A 27,573-nucleotide genomic window follows, 5' to 3' on the forward strand; every position below is an offset into this window, starting at 1 on the left:
ATGTTGTTCTAAGCAACCATCCTGAAGATATTCTATGAACTCCTTGTGTAGGGCTAATTTTGCTTTTGAGTTCTGAAGAGGGGTCACTGGAACTGAAACTTTAACTTTGCTTTCTATCCACAGATGCTGCCAGACTTGCTGAGTTTTAGCAGCAGTTTCTGTTTTTATTTCAGATTTCCAGAATCTGCAGTTCTTTGTTTTCTTTCTTACCCTGGCTTGTTTGCCTTTTCCCGTGCACGGTGTAGATTATCACTAGGCCTTTCTGACTACTTCTTATTTTTTCTCTCTTTATTCCCTGCCCCATCATGCGGTTACTATTAGATTGTCTTTGCATCACTTTGATCAGTGGCTTCCTGCCTTTATCATTTTCATTTCTACCCAAACTGTTTCCACATCTAGATTTCCTGACCTTAAGTCACCCTCCCTATTGTACTAATACCATCATTAACCGAGAGAGTCACCCCTCCAACATTCTGTACTTTCTTGTCATTCTTAAATATCCTGCACCCTTAAAGGTACAGGTCCCAAACCGTGCGATCCTGAATGCATGTTTCTGTAATGCCTTTCAGATTGTATGTGCTCGTTTCTATTTGCACTCTCATTTCATCCAGTTTGTTTGGAATGCTACATATATTCAGATACAAAGCCTTTAGTTTTATGCTTGCACTCACTTAGCGAATTTAGTTGTATCTATTATATGGCTTTTAATTTCGTACTGCCTATCCATTTCTGTCATGGTTTTCTCAAATTTGATCCCTTGCTTCCAGCATTGAGTCCTCCCCAGCCCCCACTGTTCAGTTTAAAATCCAGTCAAATCCCCAGTTATGCATTTGGCAAGAATACAGCTTCAGCACAATTGAGGTGGAGACCATCCATCAGTGCAGATCCCCTCTACTAATGGGTCAAATATCACACAACGCCAGGTTATAACCCAACAGGGTTATTTGAAGACACAAGCTTTTGGAGTCTCACTCCAGCACCTAATGAAGGAGTGAGACTCTGAAAGCTTGAGTCTTCAAATAAACTTGTTGGACTATAACATGGTGTTGTGTGATTTTTGACCTAGTCCAACCCTGTCCAACACCAGCACCTCCACATCATCTCTGCCAATAGGACACTCTTGTCCTGTCACACTCAGGTTATTATTGCCCCAACTGTTACCCTGCATATTGTGAAGTTCTTTGTCTTATCGCTCCACATGAACCTTTGTCCTGTTTTCTAGTCTTAAGTCCTCTTCTAAAGCACCAGTTGGATGATTCTCCATCACAGCTGAGGTGAAAACTATCTCAACAGTATAGCTTCCTCTTTTGTTGGACCTGTGCCAGTGCCTTATGAATCCAGATCCATTTCTCTCACACTAGTCTTTGAATTACACATTCAAACCTCTGATCTTATTCACCTCATGCCAAATTACACCAGGTTCAGGTTTGGGATGTAAATCAGAGATTATTGCCTTTGAGATTCGGGTTTCTCATTTAGCCCTGGTTTCTCATAGTCCTTCAGCAGGACGTCTTTTGCATTCTGTCCATAGATACTGCCAGACCTGCTGAACTTTTCCAGCTATTTCTGATTATTTTTACCTCATTTTCAGTCCTGCCTATGTCATTGGTATCTACATGGACTGAACAACTGGGTCCCTGATTCCCATTCCAAATTTCTCTCCAATCCTGTGGATATGCCACTCAACCCTAGCATTGGGTACGATCCTTGGATTCATACTTTCTGCTGCAGAAAGCAGTATCTATTCCTGAACTATACTCTCCTCTACTCAATCTTCATTCCTCAATCCTCTCTAACTTTGAATTGCCACACCTCCACCCCACCACGATACGGTGACCAGTTTTTTCATCTTCCTTACTGTCTCTGCTCTTGACCACACATGCTGCAAAGGAGTAGTGTAGCTATTCACACAATCGGGCTTGTTCAGCATGTGTCCCAACATTGCAAATTCACATATAACAGTAGATGTTTATTCTGATTTTTGTGAGCATGGGCAGGTCAAATGCATTCTCCACCTTGCCTGCTACAAATAACTGAAATCACATGTTAACATTTTGAGGCCAATGTCATTTTGAAGAGTCATATCAAACTCATTAACTCTGTTTCTCTCTCAATAGATGTTGCCGAAATGGCTGAGATTCTCTCGCACTTTCTGTTTCTGTGTAAACTTGCACAACACACACACACATTTGCTCACACACGTAAGCACTTGCACAGAAACACACACACGGCACAAACACTTGCACAACACAAAGACACTGGCATATAGACACACACACATTCTCATGCAAACTCTCTAACACACACTAAAACACCAGGTTTATGTAAAAATGACCTCAGGGAAATTTCATAATCTATGTCTTTTGAACCAGCAGCTTTTATTTAAATAAATAATTTTAGTTCCTCAGGAAGTGCAGCTGTGCTGCAAAATATTCATGAAACATCAGAAAGTAAGTATATTTGTTAAATATAAAGAAAAACACAACTATTAGTGTCAGCAAGAGGAAGTTTAAAAAATAACATGACAGTAATCAGTCAGCTCAATGATGTGTGAACTTAATTGCAGAGCTCCTTGTAAAGAGTCTGAGAGTTGGATGTTCAGAATGATGCGATTTTACTACAGTAGGACATTCTATTTGAAATGACAAAGCTTATGCTACATCAGCATATAAGATCATTCATAACATAAAAAAAGCTACATGTGGATATCATGTTATTGAAGAATCAAGTAAAAGTTTATCATAGCTGATTATTGCATAAACATTTGATTATAACAGAGCAACATTGAACTGCATATTTCCTGTAGACAGTCATGCTTCAACTGATCCTACGATAAGATAATGTCTGACACTTTCATACTTCAGGACACATGCTATGGTACAGTGATGATACCATGAGCGTGACTCTTAAAGGTATACTGACATATTGGCTGTGAGATACAAGATCCCTCTTTTCCCTAAGATAAAAAAAAACAGATATCTGTGGTTTTATGATAACTATACAAAAATTTAAAACAGAGTTTACAAGACTAAGGTTTCAAACTGCAATGTAACACTTTGGAGGTTTTGACACCTCATCCTGGTCTGGTAATCGTGTATCCATCCAGAGGGGTACGCATTGTTCTCTCTTGTACTTGCTTAGCAACTTGGTTATCTTACTGCTAGTTGCTGAAACTCAACATCACCAAACATTTATCATGGTCAGATTATTCCTCCTCATTCTCTTTGTTTCCAATTGGTGTGTCAATATTGGTCTGAATTGGCTCTGTCCCTTCATAATGTAGTACCATGATCAATGATAAGACCATAAGACATAGGAGTGGAAGTAAGGCCACTTGGCCCATCAAGTCCACTTCGCCATTTAATCATGGCTGATGGGCATTTCAACTCCACTTCCCTGCACTCTCCCCGTAGCCCTTGATTCCTAGTGAGATCAAGAATTTATCAATCTCTGCCTTGAAGACGTTTAACGTCCCGGCCTCCACTGCACTCCGTTGCAATGAATTCCACAGGCCCACCACTCTCTGGCTGAAGAAATGTCTCCTCATTTCCATTCTAAATTGAACCCCTCTAATTCTAAGGCCGTGCCCATGGGTCTTAGTATCCCTGCCTAACGGAAACAACTTCTCAGCATCCACCCTTTCTAAGTCATGCATTATCTTGTAAGTTTCTATTAGATCTCCCCTCAACCTTCTAAACTCTAATGAATACAATCCCAGGGTCCTCAGCCATTCATCGTACGTTAAACCTACCATTCCAGGGATCATCCGTGTGAATCTCCGCTGGACACGCTCCAGTGCCAGTATGTCCTTCCTGAGGTGTGGGCCCCAAAATTGGACACAGTGTTCTAAATGGGGTCTAACTGGAGCTTTATAAAGCCTCAGAACCACATCGCTGCTTTTACATTCCAACCCTCTTGAGATAAATGACAACATTACATTCGCTTTCTTAATCACGGACTCTACCTGCAAGTTAACTTTTAGAGAATCCTGGACTAGCACTTCCAGATCCCTTTGTACTTCGGCTTTTCGAATTTTCTCACCGTTTAGAAAATAGTCCATGCCTGTATTCTTTTTTCAAAGTGGAAGACCTTGCATTTGCTCATGTTGAATTTCATCAGCCATTTCCTGGACCACACTGCTAAACTGTCTAGATCTTTCTGCAGCCTCCCCACCTCCTCAGTACTACCTGCCTGTCCACCTAACTTCGTATCATCAGCAAACTTCACCAGAATGCCCCCAGTCCCTTCATCCAGATCATTAATATATAAAGTGAACAGCTGCGACCCCAACACTGAACCCTGCGGGACACCACTTGTCACTGGTTGCCATTCCGAAAAAGAGCCTTTTATCCCAACTCTCTGCCTTCTGTCAGACAACCAATCCTCAATCCATGCCAGGTGATTTCCCATGAACTGGTTGCATCTTTTAGAGAGTTTTGCTAGCTGTAAACATCTGTATTTGGAGTTCTAACTCACTCTCACTGCCTCTGGTCATTCCCTTCCTGCTTGCTCATTGTGTATCTCTTCAATTCTTGCTGCTTTGAAAAAGGATGTCCTATATCTTAGAATGGTTAAACAATTAGTTGCTGAGCAAGCCCGTTTGCACCTGCCTGCTGGGGATGCTTCACTGCTGGGGTTGATCTATTTGGCTCTGTCTTTGAATATCCTGATTCATTCCTGCTCAGTACACAGATCCACATGCTAGACATCTTGTGCCTTCAATGCCCATGTGTCTCTGGTGTAACATGGTCATGATATCTTCGTACAATGCTTCTGGGGATAGAGCTTCCTTATCCTGAAAATGATTTCACATGACATGCCAAGTTTGTCTCTGTATGGCTAACATGGGTAAATACCCTTAGATTAAAGACAAAAGAACTGCAGATGCTGGAATCCAAGGTAGATAAACAGGAGGCTGGAATGACACAGCAAGCCAGGCAGCATTTGGAGGAAAGGAGAGGTCAATGTTTCAGGTATTACCCTTCTTCAGGACCTGAGTCCCAAATATTCAAAACATTGACCCCTCCTTTCCTCCAGATGTTGCCTGGCTTGTTGGGTTCTTCCAGCCTCCTATTTGTTTACTAGATATCCTCAAATACTACTTCACTTTAATATTATCAGGCCATCCCAAGGTAACAGTTTTTTGTAACTCTCATATTAACTCATCTTTAGCAAACAGAAACAGTTCACTTGGGCTCTAGCCAAAGTCTTACAGCTCAACCTCGAGAACATCTTCAATTTCCTAGCTGAGAGCATCATTGTGTGCAGCAAGAGGAATATCTTGGTCTTTGTGTGGGTTTAATAATTGGCTCAGCATGTCAGATGTTATCGTTCTGACACCTGGCTTTATCACACATCAAAGTCATATCCTTGCAGATTACTAACTGAAGGGGATTCAATCAATTTCAGTTAGTTAAGGGTTAAAGTTTTAGTCATATTGTAAAAGCAAATGGGAACCACAGATGTGCAAAAGCAGGCTACAAGCACAGGAGCTGCACCATCAGCAAGATAGCGTCAGTTCTGGGAGAAATATAGACAATGCTAATGAAAAACTATGAGAAACAGTAGATAATATCATATGTTTGCTGAAATGATTTACATAAAGTTTCTAGGTATTTGTGGCACACCAAAATTTAGCTTTACGTTTCATGATGATAAGCCTGGCTCTCCTAGCCTACAAAGGAAATAACCAATCACTAACTTGATATTCTGAGTGCCTTTACTAATTTGTCAGTTGGCCAACTGACTGACTGAATTATGTCACGCGTAGTCTGTTTTTCCACACTCGACGTGGTTTGAATCTCACGAATTCTAACTGCACCATGAATCATGTACATCACATGATATTGCCAGACCATTGGTGTCGAACAGGTTGAAGACTTTAGGAAGCCAGGATGATCTTACATATTGGCACTTCAGTGTGATTGTACCCACACACAGAATTGCTGATTGGTTATTCGCTGTGAGATCGTCTGTCAGCTCCACTTGCTGAAATGCATGTCTTTTCAGGATGTGAGGTGGCACTATGTTGATGTGAGCTCCTCTGTCAAATTTACCTCCTAAGGTCTGTTTTCCAGTCTTTTGAGGACATATGTTCATAATAGTTATAAAAGCTTCTAATCACCTTATACTGTCAGCATGGTGAGTGAGGTTAACAATATGGAAAGCTTGGTCATCTTCTGAGATTTGTCTTTCATTTGATTGATTTTAAACACTGATGATTATTTTGTGTGTTTGCATTTGTTAACACTTTATTTGATGCCAGCATTGTGGTATTTTGTAGTATTTTGGTCACCAATATGTTGCCCTGGGATCTGGCTTGGCCTTTGAGCACACATGTGCAGGAAATCGGATTCCATTTTCCCTTCATGACACATATTTTACAACTTTTGGGCAGATACAACAGGCAGCATCAGTTACAGGATTTGTTAGTTTGTTTACTGAGCCAATAATGTTGATTGCAGTAAGCAGGCATTTTGTGGGCTTGATACTATAATTTCATATCTACATCCATCTTCAAGTAATGTGTCAATTGGATCATTTTTTTCTGTGCCCAGAAGATCCTTCCTAAAAGCTTTAATTGGTCTAGAGGCAATGATAAACTCAATGAACCTCTCTGATAGTTCCTTTTTTGAAATGTCAGAGGGTCAGTTTTGATGATGCACTACACCATTGGAGGGTTATAACAGAGGGAACACTGCACTGTCAGAGGTTCATGAAAAGACAATGCTGCACTGTCAGAGGGTTAATATTGAGGGAGCTCTGTACTGGAGGAGGATCAGTATTGAGGGAGCACAGCACTATTAGAGAATCAGTACTGAGATAATTCTGCACTGTCTGAGGGACAGGACTGAGACAGTGCCATATTGTTAGACTGATGGAGAACAACTCCATCAAAGGGTCAGTGCTGAAGGAATGCAGCACTGTTTAATTCTTTTTAATTCATTCACAGGATGTTGGCACTGCTGACTGGACTAGCACTCATTGTCCATCCCTAACTGTTGAGCTGGCAGTTCAGCGTCACAGATGGGCCAGATCAAGTGAGGACAGCAGATTTCCTTCCTTGAAGAACATTAGTGAACCAGATGGGTTTTTCCCAACAATTGGCAACTGTTTCATGGACATCAGCGGTTCTGAATTCCAGATTTTTAAAATTTAGTTTAAATTCTACCATCTGCCATGGCAGAATTTGAACCTGGGTCCCCACAACATTAGCTGAGTTTCAGGTTTAATAGTCAAGCAACAATTCCATTCGCCAATTGTCTCGCCATTATTAGAGGGTCATGGCAGAGAGAGTGCTGCACTGTCAGCAGATAATGTTTAGATGAGGAATGACGCTGTGACCTTTTACAGTGAGTTAGATAAGGTCAGTTAAATGTGTCATTGTTCACGGAATTTTATTATTGGCTAATCAGCAACAAGTCCACCAGACTATTAGATGAGGTTCTAATTGCCACTGGGTGACTGCAACAGCAGAGATCTGGACAATCTGTCATTAGACTATTGTAACTGCCAAAATCAGCATGAGTCCAGTGCCATAATTGACAATGAGGACCTCTTCCACCTTGCTTGCCCTTCTGGTGTCAGTGATTTAATCCATATTCTCATTGTTTGGCTAATTACTCTTCAACCAGCTGTGAACAGAAACTTTGGTCGCTGACACATTAAAACAGACAGGCGGAGTAAATAGTTGAATTCCTTGTGAGAGGTCAGAGAAATGTTTCATATACCATCACAGTCTTATGGAGTTGGAAGATCAGACTCTGCAATACAGATTCAGTATAAAGGTAGTCAGGCAATGTGGATCAAACCATTGTGTAAAGACCACATTTATTCCATAGACCGTACACTACAAAATTTGGAAAATAATGTCACTTGAAACCAAGGAAGCTGTGGATGAAGATAACGAGGTGTGGGCCTGGATGAACACAGCAGGCCAGGCAGCATCAGAGGAGAAGGAAAGCTGATGTTTCGGGTCTGGACCCTACTTCAGAAATGGGGATCTGAAATAAATTGAGAGAGAGGGAGGCGGTGATAGAAGGTGGATAGTGGAGCAGATAGTTTGGGAGAAGACGGACAGGTCAAGGAGGCAGGGATGAAGCCAATAAAGGTCAGTGTAGGTAGGGAGCTGGGATGGAGGTTGGTCAGTGAGGAGGGAGGGACGGATAGGTGGGAGGGAAGACGGACAGGTCAAAGAGGCAGGGATGAAGCTAGTAGGTGAGTGTAGGTAGGAATTGGGGGTGAGGGTTGGTCAGTGAGGTGAGAGGTGTGCATAGGTGGGAGAGAAGACGGACAGTTCAAGAAGGCGGGGATGAGAGGGGATGCTCGTCTTGGGATGATGTCGGGGATGGGGAGATTTTGAAGCTCGTAAAGTCCACATCGAGACCATTGGATTGTAGGGTTCCAAGGCGGAATAGGAGATGCTGTTCCTTCAGTTTTCTGGTAGCATCGTTGTAACCTGCCTTCCAGAGGGACCACTCTCTCTGCAACTCCCTTGTCTGCTCCACACTCGCCACTAGCCCCACCGCCCCCAGCACCTTTCCCTGCAACTGCAGGAGGTGCTACACCCGACACTACACCTCCCCCTCACCTATATCCCAGGCCCAAGAAAACCTTCCATATCAAACAGATGTTCACCGCTAACCCACTAATGTGGTCTATTGTGTCTGCTGTTCCAGATGTGGCCTCCTCTATATCAGGGAGACCCAGCGGAGGCTTGGAGACCATTTAGTGGAGCACCTCGGTTCATGACAAACAACAACACCTCCCAGTTGCAAACAACTTCAACTCCCCCACCCATTCCCTGGATAACATCTCGATCCTGGGTCTCCTCCAGTGTCACAACAATGCCACCCAAAAACTGGAGGAACAGCACCTCATATTCTGCCTTGGAACTCTACAATCCAATGGTCTCAAATATGGGCTTTACGAGCTTCAAAATCTCCCCACCCATGACCTCACTGGAACACATTGCCAGCGGAGGTGGTAGAGGTGGGCACAATAGCATCATTTACGATGTATCCAGACAGATACATGATTGGGCAGGGAGAAGAGGGATAAAGATCCTTGGAAAATTGGTGACAGGTTTAGATAGAGGATTTGGATTGGCGCAGGCTTGGAGGGCCAAAGAGCCTGTTATGTGCTGTAATTTTCTCTGTTCTTTGTTCTCATCCCAAGACCAGCACCCCCTCTAGTTCCCGCCTCCTTGGCCTATCCGTCTTCTCTCCCTATCTGCTCCTCCCACCTCACTGACCAACCCCTACTCCCACTTCCTACCTATACTCACCTAGTAGCTTCATCTCCACCTCTTTGACCTGTCTGTCTTCCCTCCCCCCAGCCCACTCCTCCCTCCTCAGTCACCAACCCCCATCCCAGCTCCCTACCTACGCTCATCTTTACTAGCTTCATCCCCACCTCCTTGACCTGTCTGTCTTCTCCCCACCTATCTGCTCCACTATCCAGCTTCTATCACCGCCTCCCCCTCTCCTATTTGTTTATTTCAGAGCCCCCTTTCCCTCCGCCATTTCTGAAGAAGAGTCCAGACCCAAAACGTCAGCTTTCCTTCTCCTCTGATGCTGCCTGGCCTGCTGTGTTCATCCAGCTCTACACCTTGTTATCTCAGACTCCAGTGTCAGCAGTTCCTACCATCTCAAACTATGGATGGAGATGTTTGCAGTTTTAAAAATAAGTCATGGAGGACAAGATGAGTTGTTGTACAATGTTGCTTTTTCAAGCAGTGAGGGAGAATGCTAGCCAAATTGGCACTCTGTGTGTGTGCACAGTGCAGTTTTGCCCAGAGTCAGTCTTTTAATTGGTTTTTCAATCAGGACGAGCTGTGTGATTTCAGGAGAGATCAGCATAATAACAACTTCTTCATTAGCTTCTGGGCAAGGGCGTACAGGGGCTTTTCTTTAGACAATGCAAGAGAAGTTTCTAACCTGCAAAGCAAAAGCACCTATATCTCTCTGTCTCCATCCTGTGTAGAGAAATAACAGAAAGTATCCTGCTAACTGTTAGTTGTCACTCATTATTTCCCTCTAATCTCTTTTTATGCAATCTCCTTTTAGAAAGGAAAAGCAGAGATTAAAAAATGCTTCAGAGGACGTGAGACAAATCCTCAGTCAGTGACTGACAAGCTGGGAATCGGTGCATCTACAATCTCAACTCATCAGCAACGAATTGGAGGAAAGGAGTCAAGAGAAAACTGAGAGAAAAGAATTCATTGTCATCTGTACTTTGGACTGGTGCCAGAACTGTGCCTTTCTCACTACTTTTTCTTCTGCACCCCTCATACAAGTGTTTTGTCTTGTCTGGTCTTTCTGTGTGTCTGCATGTATATCGGAAATTTTAAAAAGGGTTGAGTTATAGAATTCTAATTACAGAACTTTAACTTTCCCAATATTGATTGGAACCTCCTTCAAGCAGAAGATTTGAATGGAGCTGTTTTTGTAAGGTGTGTTCAGTACGTTGACAGGCCGACGAGGGGAGAGGCCATTCTAGACTTGGTGCTCGGAAACGAGCCGGGGCAGGTATCAGATCTTGTGGTGGGAGAGCATTTTGGTGATAGTGACCATAACTGCCTCACATTCTACATAGCTATGGAGAAGGAGAGGATTAGGCAAAATGGGAGGATATTTAATTGGCGAAGAGGAAATTATGACGCGATTAGACATGAGTTCGGAAGCATGGACTGGGAGCAATTGCTCCATGGTAAAGGCACTTTAGACATGTGGAGACTGTTTAAGGAACAGTTGTTGCGAGTGATGAACAAATATGTCCCTCTGAGACAGGCAAGAAGGGGTAAGATAAAGGAACCTTGGATGACGAGAGCGGTGGGGCTTCTCGTCAAAAGGAAGAAGGTAGCTTACATAAGGTGGAGGAAGCTAGGTTCAAGCTCAGCTCTAGAGGATTACAGGCAGGCGAGGAAGGAGCTCAAAAATGGACTGAGGAGAGCCAGGAAGGGGCACGAGAAAGGCTTGGCAGAACGGATTAGGGAGAACACAAAGGCATTTTACACTTATGTGAGGAATAAGAGAATAGTCAAAGAAAGAGTAGGGCCGATCAGGGATAGCATAGGGAGCTTGTGTGTGGAGTCTGAGGAGGTAGGGGAACCCTAAATGAGTTTTTTGCTTCTGTCTTTACGAAAGAAACGAACTTTGTAGTGAATGAAACCTTTGAAGAGCAGGTGTGCATGCTGGAATGGATAGAGATAGAGGAAGCTGATGTGCTGAAAATTTTGTCCCTCAAAGCCGTGTTGACTGCGTTTAATCAAGCCATGCTCTTCCAGACGGTCATAAATCCTATCCCTCAGAATCCTTTCTAACACCTTGCAGATGACCGACGTGAGACTTACTGGTCTGTAATTGCCGGGGATTTCCCTATTTCCTTTCTTGAAGAGAGAAATTACATTTGCCTCTCTCCAGTCCTCAGGTACGACTCCAGTGGAGAGCGAGGATGCAAAGATCTTCGCAAGTGGTCATGCCTCACAAACCTTATCGAGTTCTTTGAGGATGTGACTAGAAAAGTAGATGAGGGTCGAGCTGTGGATGTGGTGTATATGGACTTCAGTAAGGCATTTGATAAGGTTCCCCATGGTAGGCTCATTCAGAAGGTCAGGAGGAATGGGATACAGGGGAACTTAGCTGTCTGGATACAGAATTGGCTGGCCAACAGAAGGCAGCGAGTGGTAGTAGAAGGAAAATATTCTGCCTTGAAGTCAGTGGTGAGTGGTGTTCCACAGGGCTCTGTCCTTGGGCCTCTACTGTTTGTAATTTTTGTTAATGACTTGGATGAGGGGATTGAAGGATGGGTCAGCAAGTTTGCAGATGACACAAAGGTCGGAGGTGTCGTTGACAGTATAGAGGGCTGTTGTAGGCTGCAGCAGGACATTGACAGGATGCAGAGATGGGCTGAGAGGTGGCAGATGGAGTTCAACCTGGATAAATGTGAGGTGATGCATTTTGGAAGGTCGAATTTGAAAGCTGAGTACAGGATTAAGGATAGGATTCTTGGCAGCGTGGAGGAACAGAGGGATCTTGGTGTGCAGATACATAGATCCCTTAAAATGGCCACCCAAGTGGACAGGGTTGTTAAGAAAGCATATGGTGTTTTGGCTTTCATTAGCAGGGGGATTGAGTTTAAGAGTCGTGAGATCTTGTTGCAGCTCTATAAAACTTTGGTTAGACCGCACTTGGAATTCTGCATCCAGTTCTGGTCGCCCTATTATAGGAAAGATGTGGATGCTTTGGAGAGGGTTCAGAGGAGGTTTACCAGGATGCTGCCTGGACTGGAGGGCTTATCTTATGAAGAGAGGTTGACTGAGCTCGGACTTTTTTCATTGGAGAAAAGGAGGAGGAGAGGGGACCTAATTGAGATATACAAGATAATGAGAGGCATAGATAGAGTTGATAGCCAGAGACTATTTCCCAGGGCAGAAATGGCTAACACGAGGGGTTATAGTTTAAGCTGGTTGGAGGAAAGTATAGAGGGGATGTCAGAGGCGGGTTCTTTACACAGAGAGTTGTGAGAGCATGGAATGCGTTGCCAGCAGCAGTTGTGGAAGCAAGGTCATTGGGGACATTTAAGAGACTGCTGGACATGCATATGGTCACAGAAATTTGAGGGTGCATACATGAGGATCAATGGTCGGCACAACATCGTGGGCTGAAGGGCCTGTTCTGTGCTGTACTGTTCTCTGTTCTATGTTCTATGTTCTAACTATGAATCAACCATTCATGTTTGCTTCTTTACATTCGTTATGAAGAATTTGATTGATATAAATGGAGATTTTCTTATCAATCAAAAAAGGTCTGCATATTCTTTTAACCTGAAATGGTTGAAATTGGGGCAATTCGGTGGTTTAATCAACTTTTCCTATTTGTGGAGATTTTGGGAATAGTAGGGTTTAATAAGCACGGAGTATAGTATCTCCTGCTCTTTAAATCTCTGCTGAAACTCCCTATATTCTTTGAAACTAAAAGTAAATGAAACGAAAAGCTCCCATGAAACAGTCCCCATTACATACTCCCCAGACAAGGACTGCTTGGGTTAATTGTAGAGTAAAGCCCTCTCTGCAGCATCCCCATCAAATACTCCCAGGGCAGGGACAGCAGAGTGTTAGACACAACATAAAGCTTCCTCTATATGTCCCCATCAAACCCTCCAGACAGAGACAGCTGAGGCTAGATACAGAATAAAGCTCCTTTTCATCTTTTAAACTGAAAGCAAAGTTCCCTCTACATTGTCACAACCTCATAACAGGTATGCATGGGCATTAGATGCAGATAATATAGGTAAGTTGCAGGCAGGAATGAGCAATTATAATGTTGTGACTATATAGAACTTTAGTTAGACTACAGTTGCAATATTGTGTACAGTTCACACTACTAGAAGGATGTGAAGCCTTTAGAGAGGGCACAGGAATCATTTACCAGACCACAAATAATTGGCTGATGGGAAACCAACTGTGACGTGGCTCCAATTCATTAAATAAATTGGAGCTAAAGGTCAATAGGAGAAATTATAACTGAACAAGTGCTACTTTTGAAGAAGAAACAATTTGAGCACAATCAAGGTATAGTCCCTTAAAAGGGAAACGTTCAACGAACTATTCCTGCTCCCTCCATGATAAAAGAGGTGCCAATTATGATTAAAAAACAAAACAAGTCTGCTTATGACAAATGTTACATGGAAAATACAATTGAGAATCTGTTAAATTGGAAGGTTCAGAGGGGAGGAGAGAAAACAAATAAGGGAAGCAAAGGTGGGGAAGGTGGTGAGAAAAAAGTTGGCTGCTAACATAAAAGTGAATCCCAAAGTCTTCTATAGCCAAATAAATAGTAAAGAGATGGTAAAAAGCAGATTGGGGCTAATTAGGCTTCACAAAGGGGATATACACAAGAATATGATCAGGGCTAAAGTAATAAACAAACATTTTGTGCTTGCCTTTGCTGCAGGAGACAGTGCTACCCTACCCATGGTTACCAGGGAAGAAATCGAAATGCTGAAATGTTTTAAAATTGATGAGGAAGAGGTGTTAGATAGGCTCTCTGTTCTTCAGCTTAACAAAGAAATGCCCAATACGCATCCAAGAATATGTTGAGAAGTGAGAGTAGAAATTATAGAGGTACTGGTCATTATCTCTCAATCTTTCTCAGCCTGAGGGGTGATGCAAAGGATCTTAGAATTGTAAATGTAACAACATTGTCTGAAAAAGGATGCAAAGATAAGTCAAGGAGCTGCAGTGTAGTCAAAGGGTCTAGGCCTGAAACTTCAGCTTTTGTGCTCCTGAGATGCTGCTTGGCCTGCTGTGCTCATCCAGCTCCACACATTGTTATCTCGGATCCTCCAGCATCTGCAGTTCCCATTGTCTCTGAACCAATAACCTCTCAGTGCCTCATCCAAAGTGGATTTCTCACCCCATTCTGCTCTTCTTGTGCAGGTCAGATGCAATGAGTGGACATCAATAGGAAGAAGGGTATGTGGAAATTTGCCGAGAGCAATAGTCAGCTAATTAAGGAGGTAATCTGATCAGTTACCAGAGGCTGAGACAGAGTGGTCTGATCATTAGTTTTGCTGTGATCCTCAGCCAAGTCCATGCAAACTGGTTCATTTGTGATTGCGAGCATTGGATGACATTTTGCAGTATTTTGTAAGGTACTTTGTTTTAATAAAGAACATTTGGTATATCCTGTTGATAAAACTGTCTTGGGCTATTGATGTCCAGGGTAAAGTCAACAGACAAGAGAAAGTTGGAAGAAAAGGTGGACATGGATTTCAAGAAGGCCTTTGATAAAGAGACACACAACAAACTTGTGAGGAAGGTAACAACATGAATACAAAATTGGCTAAGTGATAGGAAACAGGAAGTATTGGTCAATGGATAATTTTCAGGCTGGAGGAAGGGTTGTAGCGGAGTTTCCCAGGTATCAGCATTGGGATTCTTGCTTTTCCAAATCTATGTTAATGATATATATATTGATGAGCAAGGAAAGTTTTAAAGTCCATAGATGACATGAAACTTGGATGCATCATAAATTGTGAGGAAAACAGTGCCAAACTTTAAAAGGAAAATTTGCTGAAGTGGGCAAACACGTGGTAGATGAAGTTCAATACAAAAAAGTCGGAGTACAAAGATGTGCTGTGGTAGAAAGAACAGGCAGAAGCAGAATAAAAGAAAGAGTGCAGTACTAAAGGTGTGCAGGAGCAGAGGGACCTGGCTGTAAATGCATATACATCATTAAAAGTAGTAATGACATGTTGAGAACACAGTTAAGAAAGCATCTAGTATCCAAGGTATTATGAACAGGGCACAGAGTATAAGAAGAAGGAATATGTGTTGAATTTATGTAAGACAGTAGTTCAGCCTCACCTGGAGTATCATCTCCAGGACTGTGCTTTAGGAAGGCTGATAATGCATTGGAGAGAGTGTAAAAGAAGTTTATAAGAATAGTTTTAGGGATAAGAAACTTCAGCTATGAAGAAAAGTGGTGAGTGTTCACCTTGGAGAAGGGAAGGTTGCAAGGAGATTTAATTAAGGATTTCAAAATCATGAGGGGCCTGACAAACTAAATAAGGGGAAACTTCTATTCAGAGATTGTTGGTGAACCACAGTCCACAGATTGAAATTCCTGGAGTAAAGGAAGCAAAAGCGATGTGAGGAAAAATATTTAAATGTAGTTTAGATCTGGACTCCATTGTCTGGTAGTTTGGTGCAGTTGGCCACAATCTAAGTTTTCAAAAGGTCAGTGTCCAGAGGTTAAAAGGCAATGCCTATAAAGGGAATCACTGTGAATTGAAACCCTAAATAAAACAAATCTGTGCACATCCACAGATCTTACCATCACGCCTCCTCGGCTAGACTAGTTTCATTAATTGAAAAGCAGTACACAGAACAGATTTCTGGAATGAGGATGTGTACATTTGCAAGAGAGAGCATTAGTCACAATTACTGTAACAGCCAAAGAGAAGTGTCAACAACAAACAGCAGGCAAGCATTTTGCAATGTTACAGTGCAACTTACTAGAGAGTGGCAATTCAAGACAGACATAATTACACAAAAGAAACACTACCAGGAGACAAAATTTCATGAAGGTATACAAGGTGAACAAAATAACTATTATGACATTAGATATGGGAACTATGTAAAGTATTTCTGGGGCAGTAGAGCAAGTGTTGCTAATACTTGTGCTTTAGTTAGTAGTTACTGACAAGGTGTTGTAGAAAGAATATGGTCAATAAAGTTCTCCCTATCTCCTTTCTATCCTGATGAATTAGATGGAATATAACTCTCTAATGAATAGTGTACAAATATCCTTCAGGACACAGGCTACTGAGTTCCAAGAAGTCCCAGCACCACCTTCTTAGAAATGAGTGATGGCTCCAACTTTAACCTAAGAATAAATTCAAAAAGAATATTAGACATAGGAGTAGGCCATTCAACCCTTCAATGCCCTGCATTCCATATGGCTAAATTGCTCGAGGCCTCAACTTCTTGCCAGCTCCTCGTAATCTTCAACTTTTTGATATTTCAAACGTCTATCTATTGCCTACTACCAGCGATCTAGCTTCCGTAACTCTCTGAGGTACAAAATTCCATATATTCACTACCCTCTGGGAGAAGAAATTCATTTGAATCTGTTTTAACTGAGTCTTTTGTTATTCTGTAACTATGGCCCATTATTTCCAGAGTCATCACAGAAGTTAAAGAGTTTAAAATATTGGCAGAATTCTACCATTTACCTGTCCATTGGACCCAGGCTGACAGAAAGCACAGACTAGAGTTCAGTACTATACAAGAATTACTGTTTATTACAAATAACTAGATTCTAACTAAAAGTAAACAATATGACCGTCCACATATATCTCTACTAATTAAAACTATAGCCCAGTTATAAACTCTCCATCTACATGCATATGTAGCTATTCTCAATGTATTAACCCCTTCACCCCAGAAATCAGCCAAGAGAATTTCTTTTGACTTGCCTCCAGTACCAATAGAGATAATGGGAACTGCAGATGCTGGAGAATCGAGATAACAAAGTGTGGAGCTGGATGAACACAGCAGGCCAAGCAGCATCTCAGGAGCACAAAAGCTGATGTTTCAGGCCTAGACCCTTCATCATTTCTGATGAAGGGTCTGGGCCCGAAACATCAGCTTTTGTGCTCCTAAGATGCTGCTTGGCCTGCCGTGTTCAGCTTGCTCCACACTTTGTTATCCAGTACCAATATATTCTTTCTTAAATATGGAGATTAAACTGAACACAGTACTCCAGATGCAGCCCCATGGGCATCCTGATCAGTTGTAACTCGACCACACTAACTTTAAACCACAGCCCCTAGCAATGAAGGCAAGAATTCCATTTGTCTTTTAATTACTTGATGAATCTATATGCTAATGTGTTATATTTCAATCCCAAGAACACCCAAATACATTTATGCTACCTATTTTTACAGTGTCTGTCCATTTAAATGATAGTCTGCTTTCTGATTCTTCTTACTAACAAGTATGATATCACACTTTCCTACATTAAACTCCATCTTTTGCCCACTCACTTAACCCACCTAAACCCCTTGCAGATTCTGTATGTCTTCATCACAACATGATCTCCACTTATTTTTGTATCTTCAACAAATTTGGATATTTTATATGCTGTCCCTCACCTTTCCTCCAAAATCGCTACTATAAATAGGAAAATATTGAGGTCCTAGACTGACCTTGGTAGGGGTAATCTACTGGTTACATCATTCCAACTTGAAAATGACCCACTTAGCTGAACTCTCTGACTTCTGTGTTAAGCAATTCTCAATTCATGCTAACACATTGTCCGAAATATCATGAGCTCCCTTCTTGGCTGGCCATCTTTTAAATGGCAACTTATCAAATACTATCTGAATATACACCACATTTCCTGGTGTATATTGTATATTGATGATTCATTTCTTTTTAAAGGGGAAGCATAATGAGGCAATGGCTTTAAGAGATACATTTTGTTTTTTTTAAGGGAGTTTTTAAGGCAGAGGTAATGATCTGGCTCGTAAAGGCCCATAAAGTAAACAGCTTTGCAGGTCCTGGGTTGTTTTTTTGAATTGGAACAATAGAAGCAGCTGGATGAGTGTAGCCAACTCTCACAAAACAGAATTTCTAGTTTTTAAGTTTTTGGCGCTGACTTTCTGCAGTAGGTGCTGTTGAAGTCTCAACGGGGTTGGAAACTGCAGTAAATGTCTCCTGACTGCTACCTTCCATCATTTTTGCTTGATTATTTTTTTCTCTCCTGCTGGATTGATTGTGACACAATCTGTTTCTGACTTAACCTTTTTGTCAAGGGGTGTGTTTATGGAATATTACAATATTGGTACAATTAATTAGTAATCATCTATGTATCTATTATTTTGTTAAGCTTTCATATAGAGTTAAGGTATTCCAAGTTCTTCTTTCTTTCATTGAATTTTAACCACGGTGTTCAAATAAATTGTAATTTGCTTTATGTCAAAGTAGTTTGACCAATCAAATTGCAGCTAGAACTCACCACTTTGCATTTGCCTTTAACATAATAAAAATTTAGGGTCTAGGCTGCCTTCTTAAAATATTTTGAGGGGGTCTGGTCTAGTTCATAACATCTCTTTTAATCAAACTAATTGCTGATGCTGACTCACTAAGATTCAGTTCCTGAAGGTTCTGACTCTTACTAGGGTACGAATCACCTCAGCTGTCTCTACATTCTGCATATTTAACCATCAGGTTTAATTACGTTAGGAAATAATTCTCTATCCACACCAATTTATCTCTCTAATCATTTCTTCAGTATCGCCAATCCTAAACTGTTGCTGGGTCAAAATCCTGGAATTTCTTCCCTATGGGCAGTCTGGATCTACCTACAGCATGTGAACTGTTGCAGTCAAAAATGCAGCTCACCATGACCTTCTCAAGTGCAACCAGGGTTGAACAATAAAATGCTGGCCAGCCAGCAATGTCTATGTGCCACAAGTGAATGTATAAAAACATTTTCAGGACCTGGTGCTGTTTTCACCTCTTCATTTTAACAGAAAATCCCTTTTAAAGGCAGAGTGAATAAAAATGGAATGTTTACTCAATGATTTTCTGGAATCACTCAGGGAACAGAGCCTCCTGTCCTTGCGATGGAGGTTTCAGTTAAATATTGACTGAGCCAGACAGCAAGTGCTGTTGCATAGAATGTCATCTGAACTAGTCTAATAAAGAATTCTAAGAGAAAATCCTGGGAGCCCCACAATCTCCTTGCTCATGCCTGCTCTTGTACAATCACTAACAGTATATATCACACAGACATAGACCATTCAGTTCCTGTTTGGTCCATACCAGCATATTTCTACAAGTCTCTAACCACACATTGGTGTTTACCCTTTTACCCTAACCTTTTGTTCCTTTCTCGCTCATTTGTTTATCCAGTTTGAATTTAAACGTATTAGTACTGTTCACCTCCAAGGGATCTTGGTTTATAAGGCATAAGTTCAAGGAAGTAGGTCATACTAAACTTGAAAATGTCAATGTCGAACTTCAAAGGGCCAATGACAATTTGGGCAGTAGGTGGCCGATGAAGTTTAGTGCAGATAAATATGAGGTGATGCATTTTGGTAGCACATGGAGAAGCAATATAAAATAAAGGATACAACTCCAAAAGGGATGCAGGAGCGAAGAATCTAGGGTGTGTATGCAGACAAGTAAATTCAAGCTGGCAGGATAGATGGAGAGAGCACACAGCAGTTTAAAAAACATAGATAAGAAGGTGTGGAGCTAGATGAACACAGCAGGCCAAGCAGCATCAGAGGAGCAGGAAAGCTGACGTTTTAGGCCTAGACCCTTCTTCAGTCTTCCTGCTCCTATGATGCTGCTTAGCCTGTTGTGTTCATCCAGCTCTACACCTAGTTGTCTTAGATTCTCCAGCATCTGCAGTTCCTACTATCTCTAATTTAAAAAATGTACTTTTTTTTATCTTGCTGCATTTTTACTGAGGACTGATATAGGAAAACAAGACTTTTGAAAAACAAGGATAATGGAATGCACTTCTGCACTTTTCAAAAGAGAGTTACTGACAATCATGGTCAGTACCATTTACATTATAGTTTGTTCAGCCAGTAAAAGATGTGGAGTTGCAAAGGAATCGCATCATGGGGGTGCGTGTAAAACAAGAGTTGGTAGTGTGTGTAAAATGAGAGTTGTTCACCAACAAAGATGGCGATTGATCTGTGGAGTGATGACCAACTGTTGATGACAATGTCTTTATGTCTGCTAACAACCCCGTGACCGGCTCCCAGATATCTCAACAATTTGTAGAAATGAATGAGATAGGGAGAAATCTTTGGGCCTCTGGTAATGGTGGCATAGTCCTTTTTACTGCAGTTAAACAAAAACACCTAAACCTAAAGAAAAGTAGTTTATCTTCCATCACCAATTGCTGTAAGCTGTTGCTATTAATCAATAATTTAGATACCTTATAATTTGTGAACCAGTCGCTCATTAACTCCTGCAAGAAAGTTAAAATATCTGGAAAAGTGATCATTGATTTGATTTGATTTAATTTATTACTGTCACGTGTACCAAGGTACAGCCTTCTCTTATGTGCCTTACAAGCAGATCATTCTACACAAGTGCATCAGGGTAACAGAACATTGTGCAGGATACAATGTTACAGCTGCTGAGAAGGTGCAGAGAAGCAGATCAACATTAACATTAAAGAGGTCTATTCAAAAGTCTGATAACAATGGAAAAAACGCTGTTCTTGAATCTAGTTGTACGTGTCTACAAACCTTGATGTCTTCTGCCCGACAGGATAACCACGGTGGGAGATGGTTTTGATTATCTTGGTTGTTTTCCTGAGGCAGGGGCAAGTACCGATGAAGTCAATGGTTGGAAGGCTGGTGGCGTTGGACTGGACTGTTCACATCTTTTCGTAGTTTTTCTTAATCTTGGGAAGATCAGTTACCATACAACGCTGTGATGCATCTGGACAGGATGCTATCTATGGTGCACCTATAAAAATATTTAAGTATCTTCTGGACATGCTGAATTTCTTGACCATAGTGCCGATATGGATGGACCAGGGCAGATTGTTGGTGATCATCAGTCCCAGGAACTTGACACTGTCAACCATCTCCACCCCAGGCCATTGATGCAGACAGGGGCATGGGCTCCATTCCACTTCCTGAAGTCAATGGCCGGCTCCTTCATTTTGCTGACATTATGGGTGAGATTGTTGCCTATACTTCATGCCATTAACTGCTTGTCTCCTTCTTGTACTTTGTCTCAACATTGTTTGTGATGTTGCCTACAATGGTGGTGTTGTCAGCAAGCTTTTAAATGGAGTTAGTGCAAAATTTGGCCATGCAATCACGTGTGTATAAGGAGTGTAGTAGGGAGCTGAGTACACAGCCTTGCAGGATACTGGTGTTGAAGATTATGGCAGAGGAGGTGTTATCACCTACCCTTGCTGATTGTGGCCTGTGGGTCAAGAAGTCAAGCATCCAGTTACAGAGGGGAGGAGTAGAGACCCGGCTCCCGGAGTCTGGGCATGAGTCTGTTTGGAGTTATGGAGTTGAAGGCAGAGCTGTAGTCAATAAGTAGGGGACTAACATAGGTATCCTGTTGTCCAGATGTTCCAGGGATGAGTATAGGGCCATGGAGATAGTATCTGCTATGGATCTGTTGCACTGGTAGGCAAATCATGAGGAATCAAGGTAATCTGGGAGGCTGGAGTTGATGTGGGCCATGACCAGCCTCTGGAACCACTTCCTAATGATGGAGGTCAGAGCCACCAGGTGGTAGTCACTGAGGCACACTGTGTGGTTTGTCTTTGGCACCGCTGGTCATGAATACCAAGTCCTGACAAGCCAACAGGATCAATTCAATGAACTCTGTGCATGTAAATATCTAACTGGCTATATGGTTGATTTATTGCTGGTGGCTAATAGTTAAAAACAAAAATCAAAGTCAGTGCTGGGAAACCCATTCGGTAAAAGCAAATGTGGAATTTAAAAAAGGCGACTAAATACATTGATTGGGGTTGTGTAGCTTATGAGTTTTACATGGTCAAAGGTGTTACTGAAGTGAAGATCCCACATTGAAGGCTGGTCCAAAAGGTAGGAGCCATGGGATCAAATGCAAGTTGGCAAATTGGGTTGCAAATAGGAGGCACAGTGTAATAGTGGAGGGTTGTTTTTGTGATCTGAAGCAAGTAGCCGGCAGTGTGCCACGGGGATCAGTGCTGAGAACCTAGCTGTTTGTTATATACAGTAATGACTTGGACGTGAATGTGAAAGGTATAATTAGTAAGTTAGCAGATGACACAAAAAATTGGTGGTGTTGTTGATAGTGAGGAGGATAGTCTCAGGTACAGTCCGAAATTGATCAACTGGTAAATTGGGCAGAGCAATGGCAAATAGAGATTAATCCTGGTAAGTACAAGGTGATGTCTTTTGAGAGGTCTAATAAGGAAACACAGTGAACGTTCCTAGGGACGACTGAGGAACCTATGGACCTCGATGTACAAGTTCATGGATGCCTGACGGTGTCAACACACATAGCTAGGGTGATATAGAAAGCATATGTAATGTGTGCCTTCATCAGCCAGGGAAATGAATATCAGAGCAAGGAAGTCTTGATCCAACTTTATTGAGCGTTGGTTCAACCACAGATCGAACACTGTGTGCAGCACCGGCTGCCACGAAAGGATGTGTTTGCACTGGAGAAGGTGCAAAGGAATTACACCAGGATGTTCCCTGCAAAAAGTTTCAGGTCTAAGGTGGGACTGGATAGGCTGTTTTCTTTTCCCAGGAGCAAAACAGGGTGACAGGATGATCTGATTGAGGTACACACAATTATGAGAGGCCTAGACAGGTTAGATCCTGAGAATCTTCTCACTTGGCAGCCATGTGTAAGACCAAACGGCACAAGTTTAAAGTGAGGAGCAAGTGGTTTAGAGGATATCTGAGAAAATTTATTTTTGCCCAGACTGTGGCAGAAATATGAAATGTGCTGCCTAAGAGGGCGGTGGAATCAGGTACTCTCGCAACACTTCAGATGCACCGATGAGCATTTAAGATGCCAGGGCATAGTAAGCTATGAGCCAAGTGCAGATAAATGGTATGAGTATAGTTTGCTGTTTGTTGGTCAGCTTGGACATGGTGGGTCAAATAGTGTTTGTATGCTGTCATACTCTATGACTTAATTTCCACAAGATTATAAAAAGCACAGAAATAAATAGAAACTACCTGCTATATCTTCTATGTGCCTATCAAGAACTTTGGGATTCCTATTTGTGTTGACTGCCAAACCTTTTCTCATAATCCATCTTTGCTTCTCTTATATTCTCACCTTTCTTCTGTCCCTTCTGTTTGGTTCTCAATTGAACCATCTAAAACGTCCTCTTATTGAAGTACTGCACCTCTTTCACACTTTTCCTTTCTTTCCTGAACACTCTATCACCAGGGATATTTAACACCAGGTCCTGTCTTTTCGACAGCCATGTTTTTGTTACCACTATAATATCATATTCTCACATGCCAATCTACATCTGTAATTTATCAGTCTCAGTTAATAAACCTTATGTATTCACACACATGCCATATAACCTTGATTTAAAATGTTTTAATTTCTCAATTACTCTGACTCCACTTATTAACTAACTATTCTCTATTCTTATGTTATCTGCCTTTCCCAGTATTTTGTGCATGCCATGGTATTATTCTGTAATATTCTCTCCTGCTTACCGCAACCCTGCAGAATTCTTTAAAGCCTCCACAAGCAAAACACCCTGCAGAGTAACTTAGTCTCTGCTCTGTTCAGATTCACTCTGTCCAGCTTGTACATCTCTCTGAGCGGTAATCCCAGAGTCACAGGAATCTAAATTCTTCTGTCCTGCATCTCCTTTCCAGTCGAAGTCATTTGCCTTATTCTAAGGGGATTCCTGCACAACCTACCTGGTTTCCTTGGACCGTCTGGCAGTCCCTTTTGACCTCTGTGTCTCTGTCTTATTGTGTGCCCACCTCTCTGAATGTGCTATAAACATAATTCTCCTATTCATGGATGCATGGCAGTGACTCCAGCCATTGAGTTCTTAAAGCCAGAGCTCTAGTTTCTGCAGCTGATGACACTTTCTCCACATGTTCATTTAAGTCACACAGACTGGCATTCCGCATGACTGAGTTACCCTGCCAAAACTTCAGTTTGCTTTTGTACCATTTATTTATGTCTGAGCCATTTTAGCAAGGAAGTTATGCTAAGCTTGTTCAAGACATTAGGAGTCAGCTTCAGTAATGTGTAAAGTTGCCATAGTCCTGCTCTATCATTAAAGAGAGACACCTAGTGATGAGTTTAGTTTAGGTCTCAAGTGCACTGTCTGGGAGTATCATGGAATTGAGGTTTTCAGGAGTGTATTATTTGAATAGAAACAATATACTGGGCTACAGAGAAAAGGCAGAAGGATGGCATTAAGTCAGAATGTTCATTCAGATAATGAGAGCAGGCACAATGATCTGAGTGGCCTCCTTCTGCACCATAATCATTTTGTAAATCTTTGATTCTGTGACTACTTTTTGTGGGAATTCCACATTTTCACCCATTCTCCCAGGAAAGACGTTCCTCCTAATTTTCCTGTCGGATTTATTAATGACTATCTGATATATATGCCTCTTTCTTCTGGTTTTTCACATGTGGAAAAATCTTCTCCATGTCTACCTTCTATCAAGTCAGCCTGAGTCTTCTCTTTTCTAGTTTTCGCTGGTACTCTGTCTACTCATGAGAGTGGCAATCCCTTGATCTTATTATAGAAGAACGGAAGGAGCCATTCAGCCCGTCAGCTCAGTTACACAGGAATGGAAGAGGCTGTTCAGCCTGTCGCCTCTGTTTCATAGGAACAGAAGGATGTCATTCAGCCCATTGGTTCTGTAACACAGGAACAGGGGGAAGCCCATTCAACTCAAAGAAAAAAGAAAATTACAGCACAGCAACAGGCCCTTCAGCCCTCCAAGCCTGCGCCAATCAAGATCCTCCGTCTAATCTGTCATCTATTTTCTAACAGTCTGTGTCCATTTGCTCCCTGCCCATCCATGTACCTGTCCAAATATATCTTAAAAGACATTAACGTGTCTGCGTCTACCACCTCTGATGGCAACTCCTTTGATGTTTTCACACAAGAATGGAAGAAGGCCATTAATCTTCACTGGGGGTTGTTGAAAGGCTTGTGGTTCAAGGTTTGAGAGACCATGGACCAGAGGAACCTGGGGTGGGGAGAACCTTTGCTGGATCCAGATGTGGCTGGTCCAATTGCTTGTTGTAGGCCTCTTGTACCATCAGTTAAATTAAGCCATCTGATTAATGGCCTCCCAAAAGGCAGCTTGATGCCAGCGCTGCTGAGAGGTGGGGAAAGAGGCAGACAGCCCACTGGGCTTAATGACCCCCTCCATCATCAAATCAGTCAGTGGTGGAGCATTAAATTCAGCTCCTGGTGAATCTGTGCAGAACCCCAACCAGCCAGCATCTCCTTTCTGAGGTATGGTTCCCAGAATAGGGTAATTACTCCCAGTGTCATGCAGTTCAGCACAACCGATATGCCATCTTTTTAAACTCCAACCTCTTGTCATAAAGCCCAACAAATGATTAAGTTTTTTTAAAATTATGTTTTATACCTGTCCACCTGCCTTTAGTGGTTCTGGACTTGGATTTATAAAGCTGATAGCTCCACTACATTTCCTCACTTCTCCCCATTTTGAAGGGTTCTCCCGACAGGAATGAGAAGAACTGACTAGAGATTGACCCAAACTGTTTACACCACTTTGAAACCAAAGCTAATTCAGCACAGATGGTCACAGACTAAGTCCAAATATAATGCTGGAAGCATCTCTCCACATTGTGTGTGAATTACTTGTTAATACAAAGCAGGTGGAATTTTAGATCAGGTTAAATAAGGCTAAATAAAGATGCCGCATTCCAAAAAATGTGTGATAAAATAGCTTTTGAACCTTTCAGTAGCTTCTAGCTCTGTATACCTGAATTTGGATTTGCCGACTCTAGGTGGGTTTAGCCCTGGAGGTTTAAGCACCATTGTTCCTCTCGTTTCAGCTGACCTTGCTGTCACATCATTGGCCAATTTGTTGCTCGACATGCCCACTCTTACAACTTCTGCATTACTGCTTTTGATCAATTGATAACCTGCCCCGATGAAGTTTTAATCTCATAAGGGAAGCACACAGGCACCTGCTTGGATGATGCTACAATTCTACGAGGCACCAGTAAGACCATACCTAGAGTATTACATGCAGTTTTGGTCCCCTCACTTGAGGAGGGAGATGTGTTTGAATTGTAGGCAGTTCAGAGGAGATTCACTAGATTGATTCCAGAGTTGAGGGATTTGTCTTATGAATTAAGATATTTAGGCCTATACTCTCTGGAGTTTAGTAGAATGAGTGGAATAACTCTTGAGAGGCCAGTATCCCATCACCAAGTCATTCTTTCTTTGCCCGGGGTAACACTGATTGGCTCCCTGAGAGGCAGCTCTCAAAGTGAGCAGAACCTCTGACACTCGTGTTGTTATCTGTCAGTCAGGGCTCCCTGGTTGGACCTTGTTAGCAGCCCCAATCAGGGAACTCATATTCTACATGGTTCAACTGGCTGACCTTGTTACAATTATTACTGAGAGGAAATCGCATTGAGGTATAAAAGATGCTCAAGGGGATTGACAAAGTAGACATTGAGCAGATGTTTCCTCCTGTGGGACAATCTAGAACAAGAGATTATAGTTTTAGGGTAAGGAGTAGCAGAATTAAATTAGTGATAAGGAGAAATTACTTTTCTCAAAGGGTCATGAATTTATGAAATTCACTACCCCAGAGTGTGGTGAATGCTGGGACATTGAATAAAAGTTGAGGAGGAGACAATCAGATTTTTAATTAGTCATGGGTTGAAAGACTATGAAGCCCAGGTAGGAATGTGCAGCTGACGCAACAATGGCATCAGCCATGATCAAATGAACAGTGGCAGGCTCAAGGGACTGATTAGCTTACTCCTGCTCCAGGTCCTTATGGTCTTGACTGTCAATCACGCAGACTTCTACCCTCCCCAGTCTTCAAGAATTAATATGGAAAAATGAAGTGTTAGCTGGGATGCCCCTTACGTCTCTTTTAAATCTTTCCCCTTAAAGCTTTACCCTCTAGTTTTGGGCTACCCCACACCAGGAAAAAGACCTTGGCTATGCACACTATGTCTGCTTCTCGCAATTTTATAAACCTCTGTAAGGTCATCCCTCAGCCTCTGATGCTCCAGGAAAAATAGCCCTGGCCTATTCAGCCTCTCCCAATAACCCAAAACTTCCAAACCTGACAACTTCCATGTAAATCTTTTTGGAACCCTTTTAAGTTTCACAACATCCTTCCTATAGCGGGGAGAGCTGAGGCGTTTCCCTGACAAAGACACGCTTCTTCCAGAGTGAGTCCACAGGTACTAATAAAACTCCCTGCTCCCCATCCCCACTCAGCATCACCAATTGCTGGAGGCCTCATTACACAGGTCAAATATTTGAATCCATTCTGTGAAAACCTTCTTAT

The 27,573-nt window shown here is 42.1% G+C and overlaps 1 protein-coding gene across 1 annotated transcript in view; it reads left to right on the top strand.

The window, feature by feature from the left end:
* The first annotated feature begins 20,645 nt into the window (after window positions 1–20,645).
* Window positions 20,646–27,573, top strand: part of tprg1 (tumor protein p63 regulated 1) — a 98,256-nt gene continuing 91,328 nt past the window's right edge. The window contains exon 1 of the mRNA XM_059650897.1: window positions 20,646–21,221. Within this exon, the coding sequence (XP_059506880.1) occupies window positions 21,066–21,221 (156 nt within the window). The 5' untranslated portion in view covers window positions 20,646–21,065. The remainder of the gene's footprint in view (window positions 21,222–27,573) is intronic.

This window comes from Stegostoma tigrinum, chromosome 14 (assembly GCF_030684315.1).
Source record: "Stegostoma tigrinum isolate sSteTig4 chromosome 14, sSteTig4.hap1, whole genome shotgun sequence".
Taxonomy (NCBI): domain Eukaryota; kingdom Metazoa; phylum Chordata; class Chondrichthyes; order Orectolobiformes; family Stegostomatidae; genus Stegostoma; species Stegostoma tigrinum.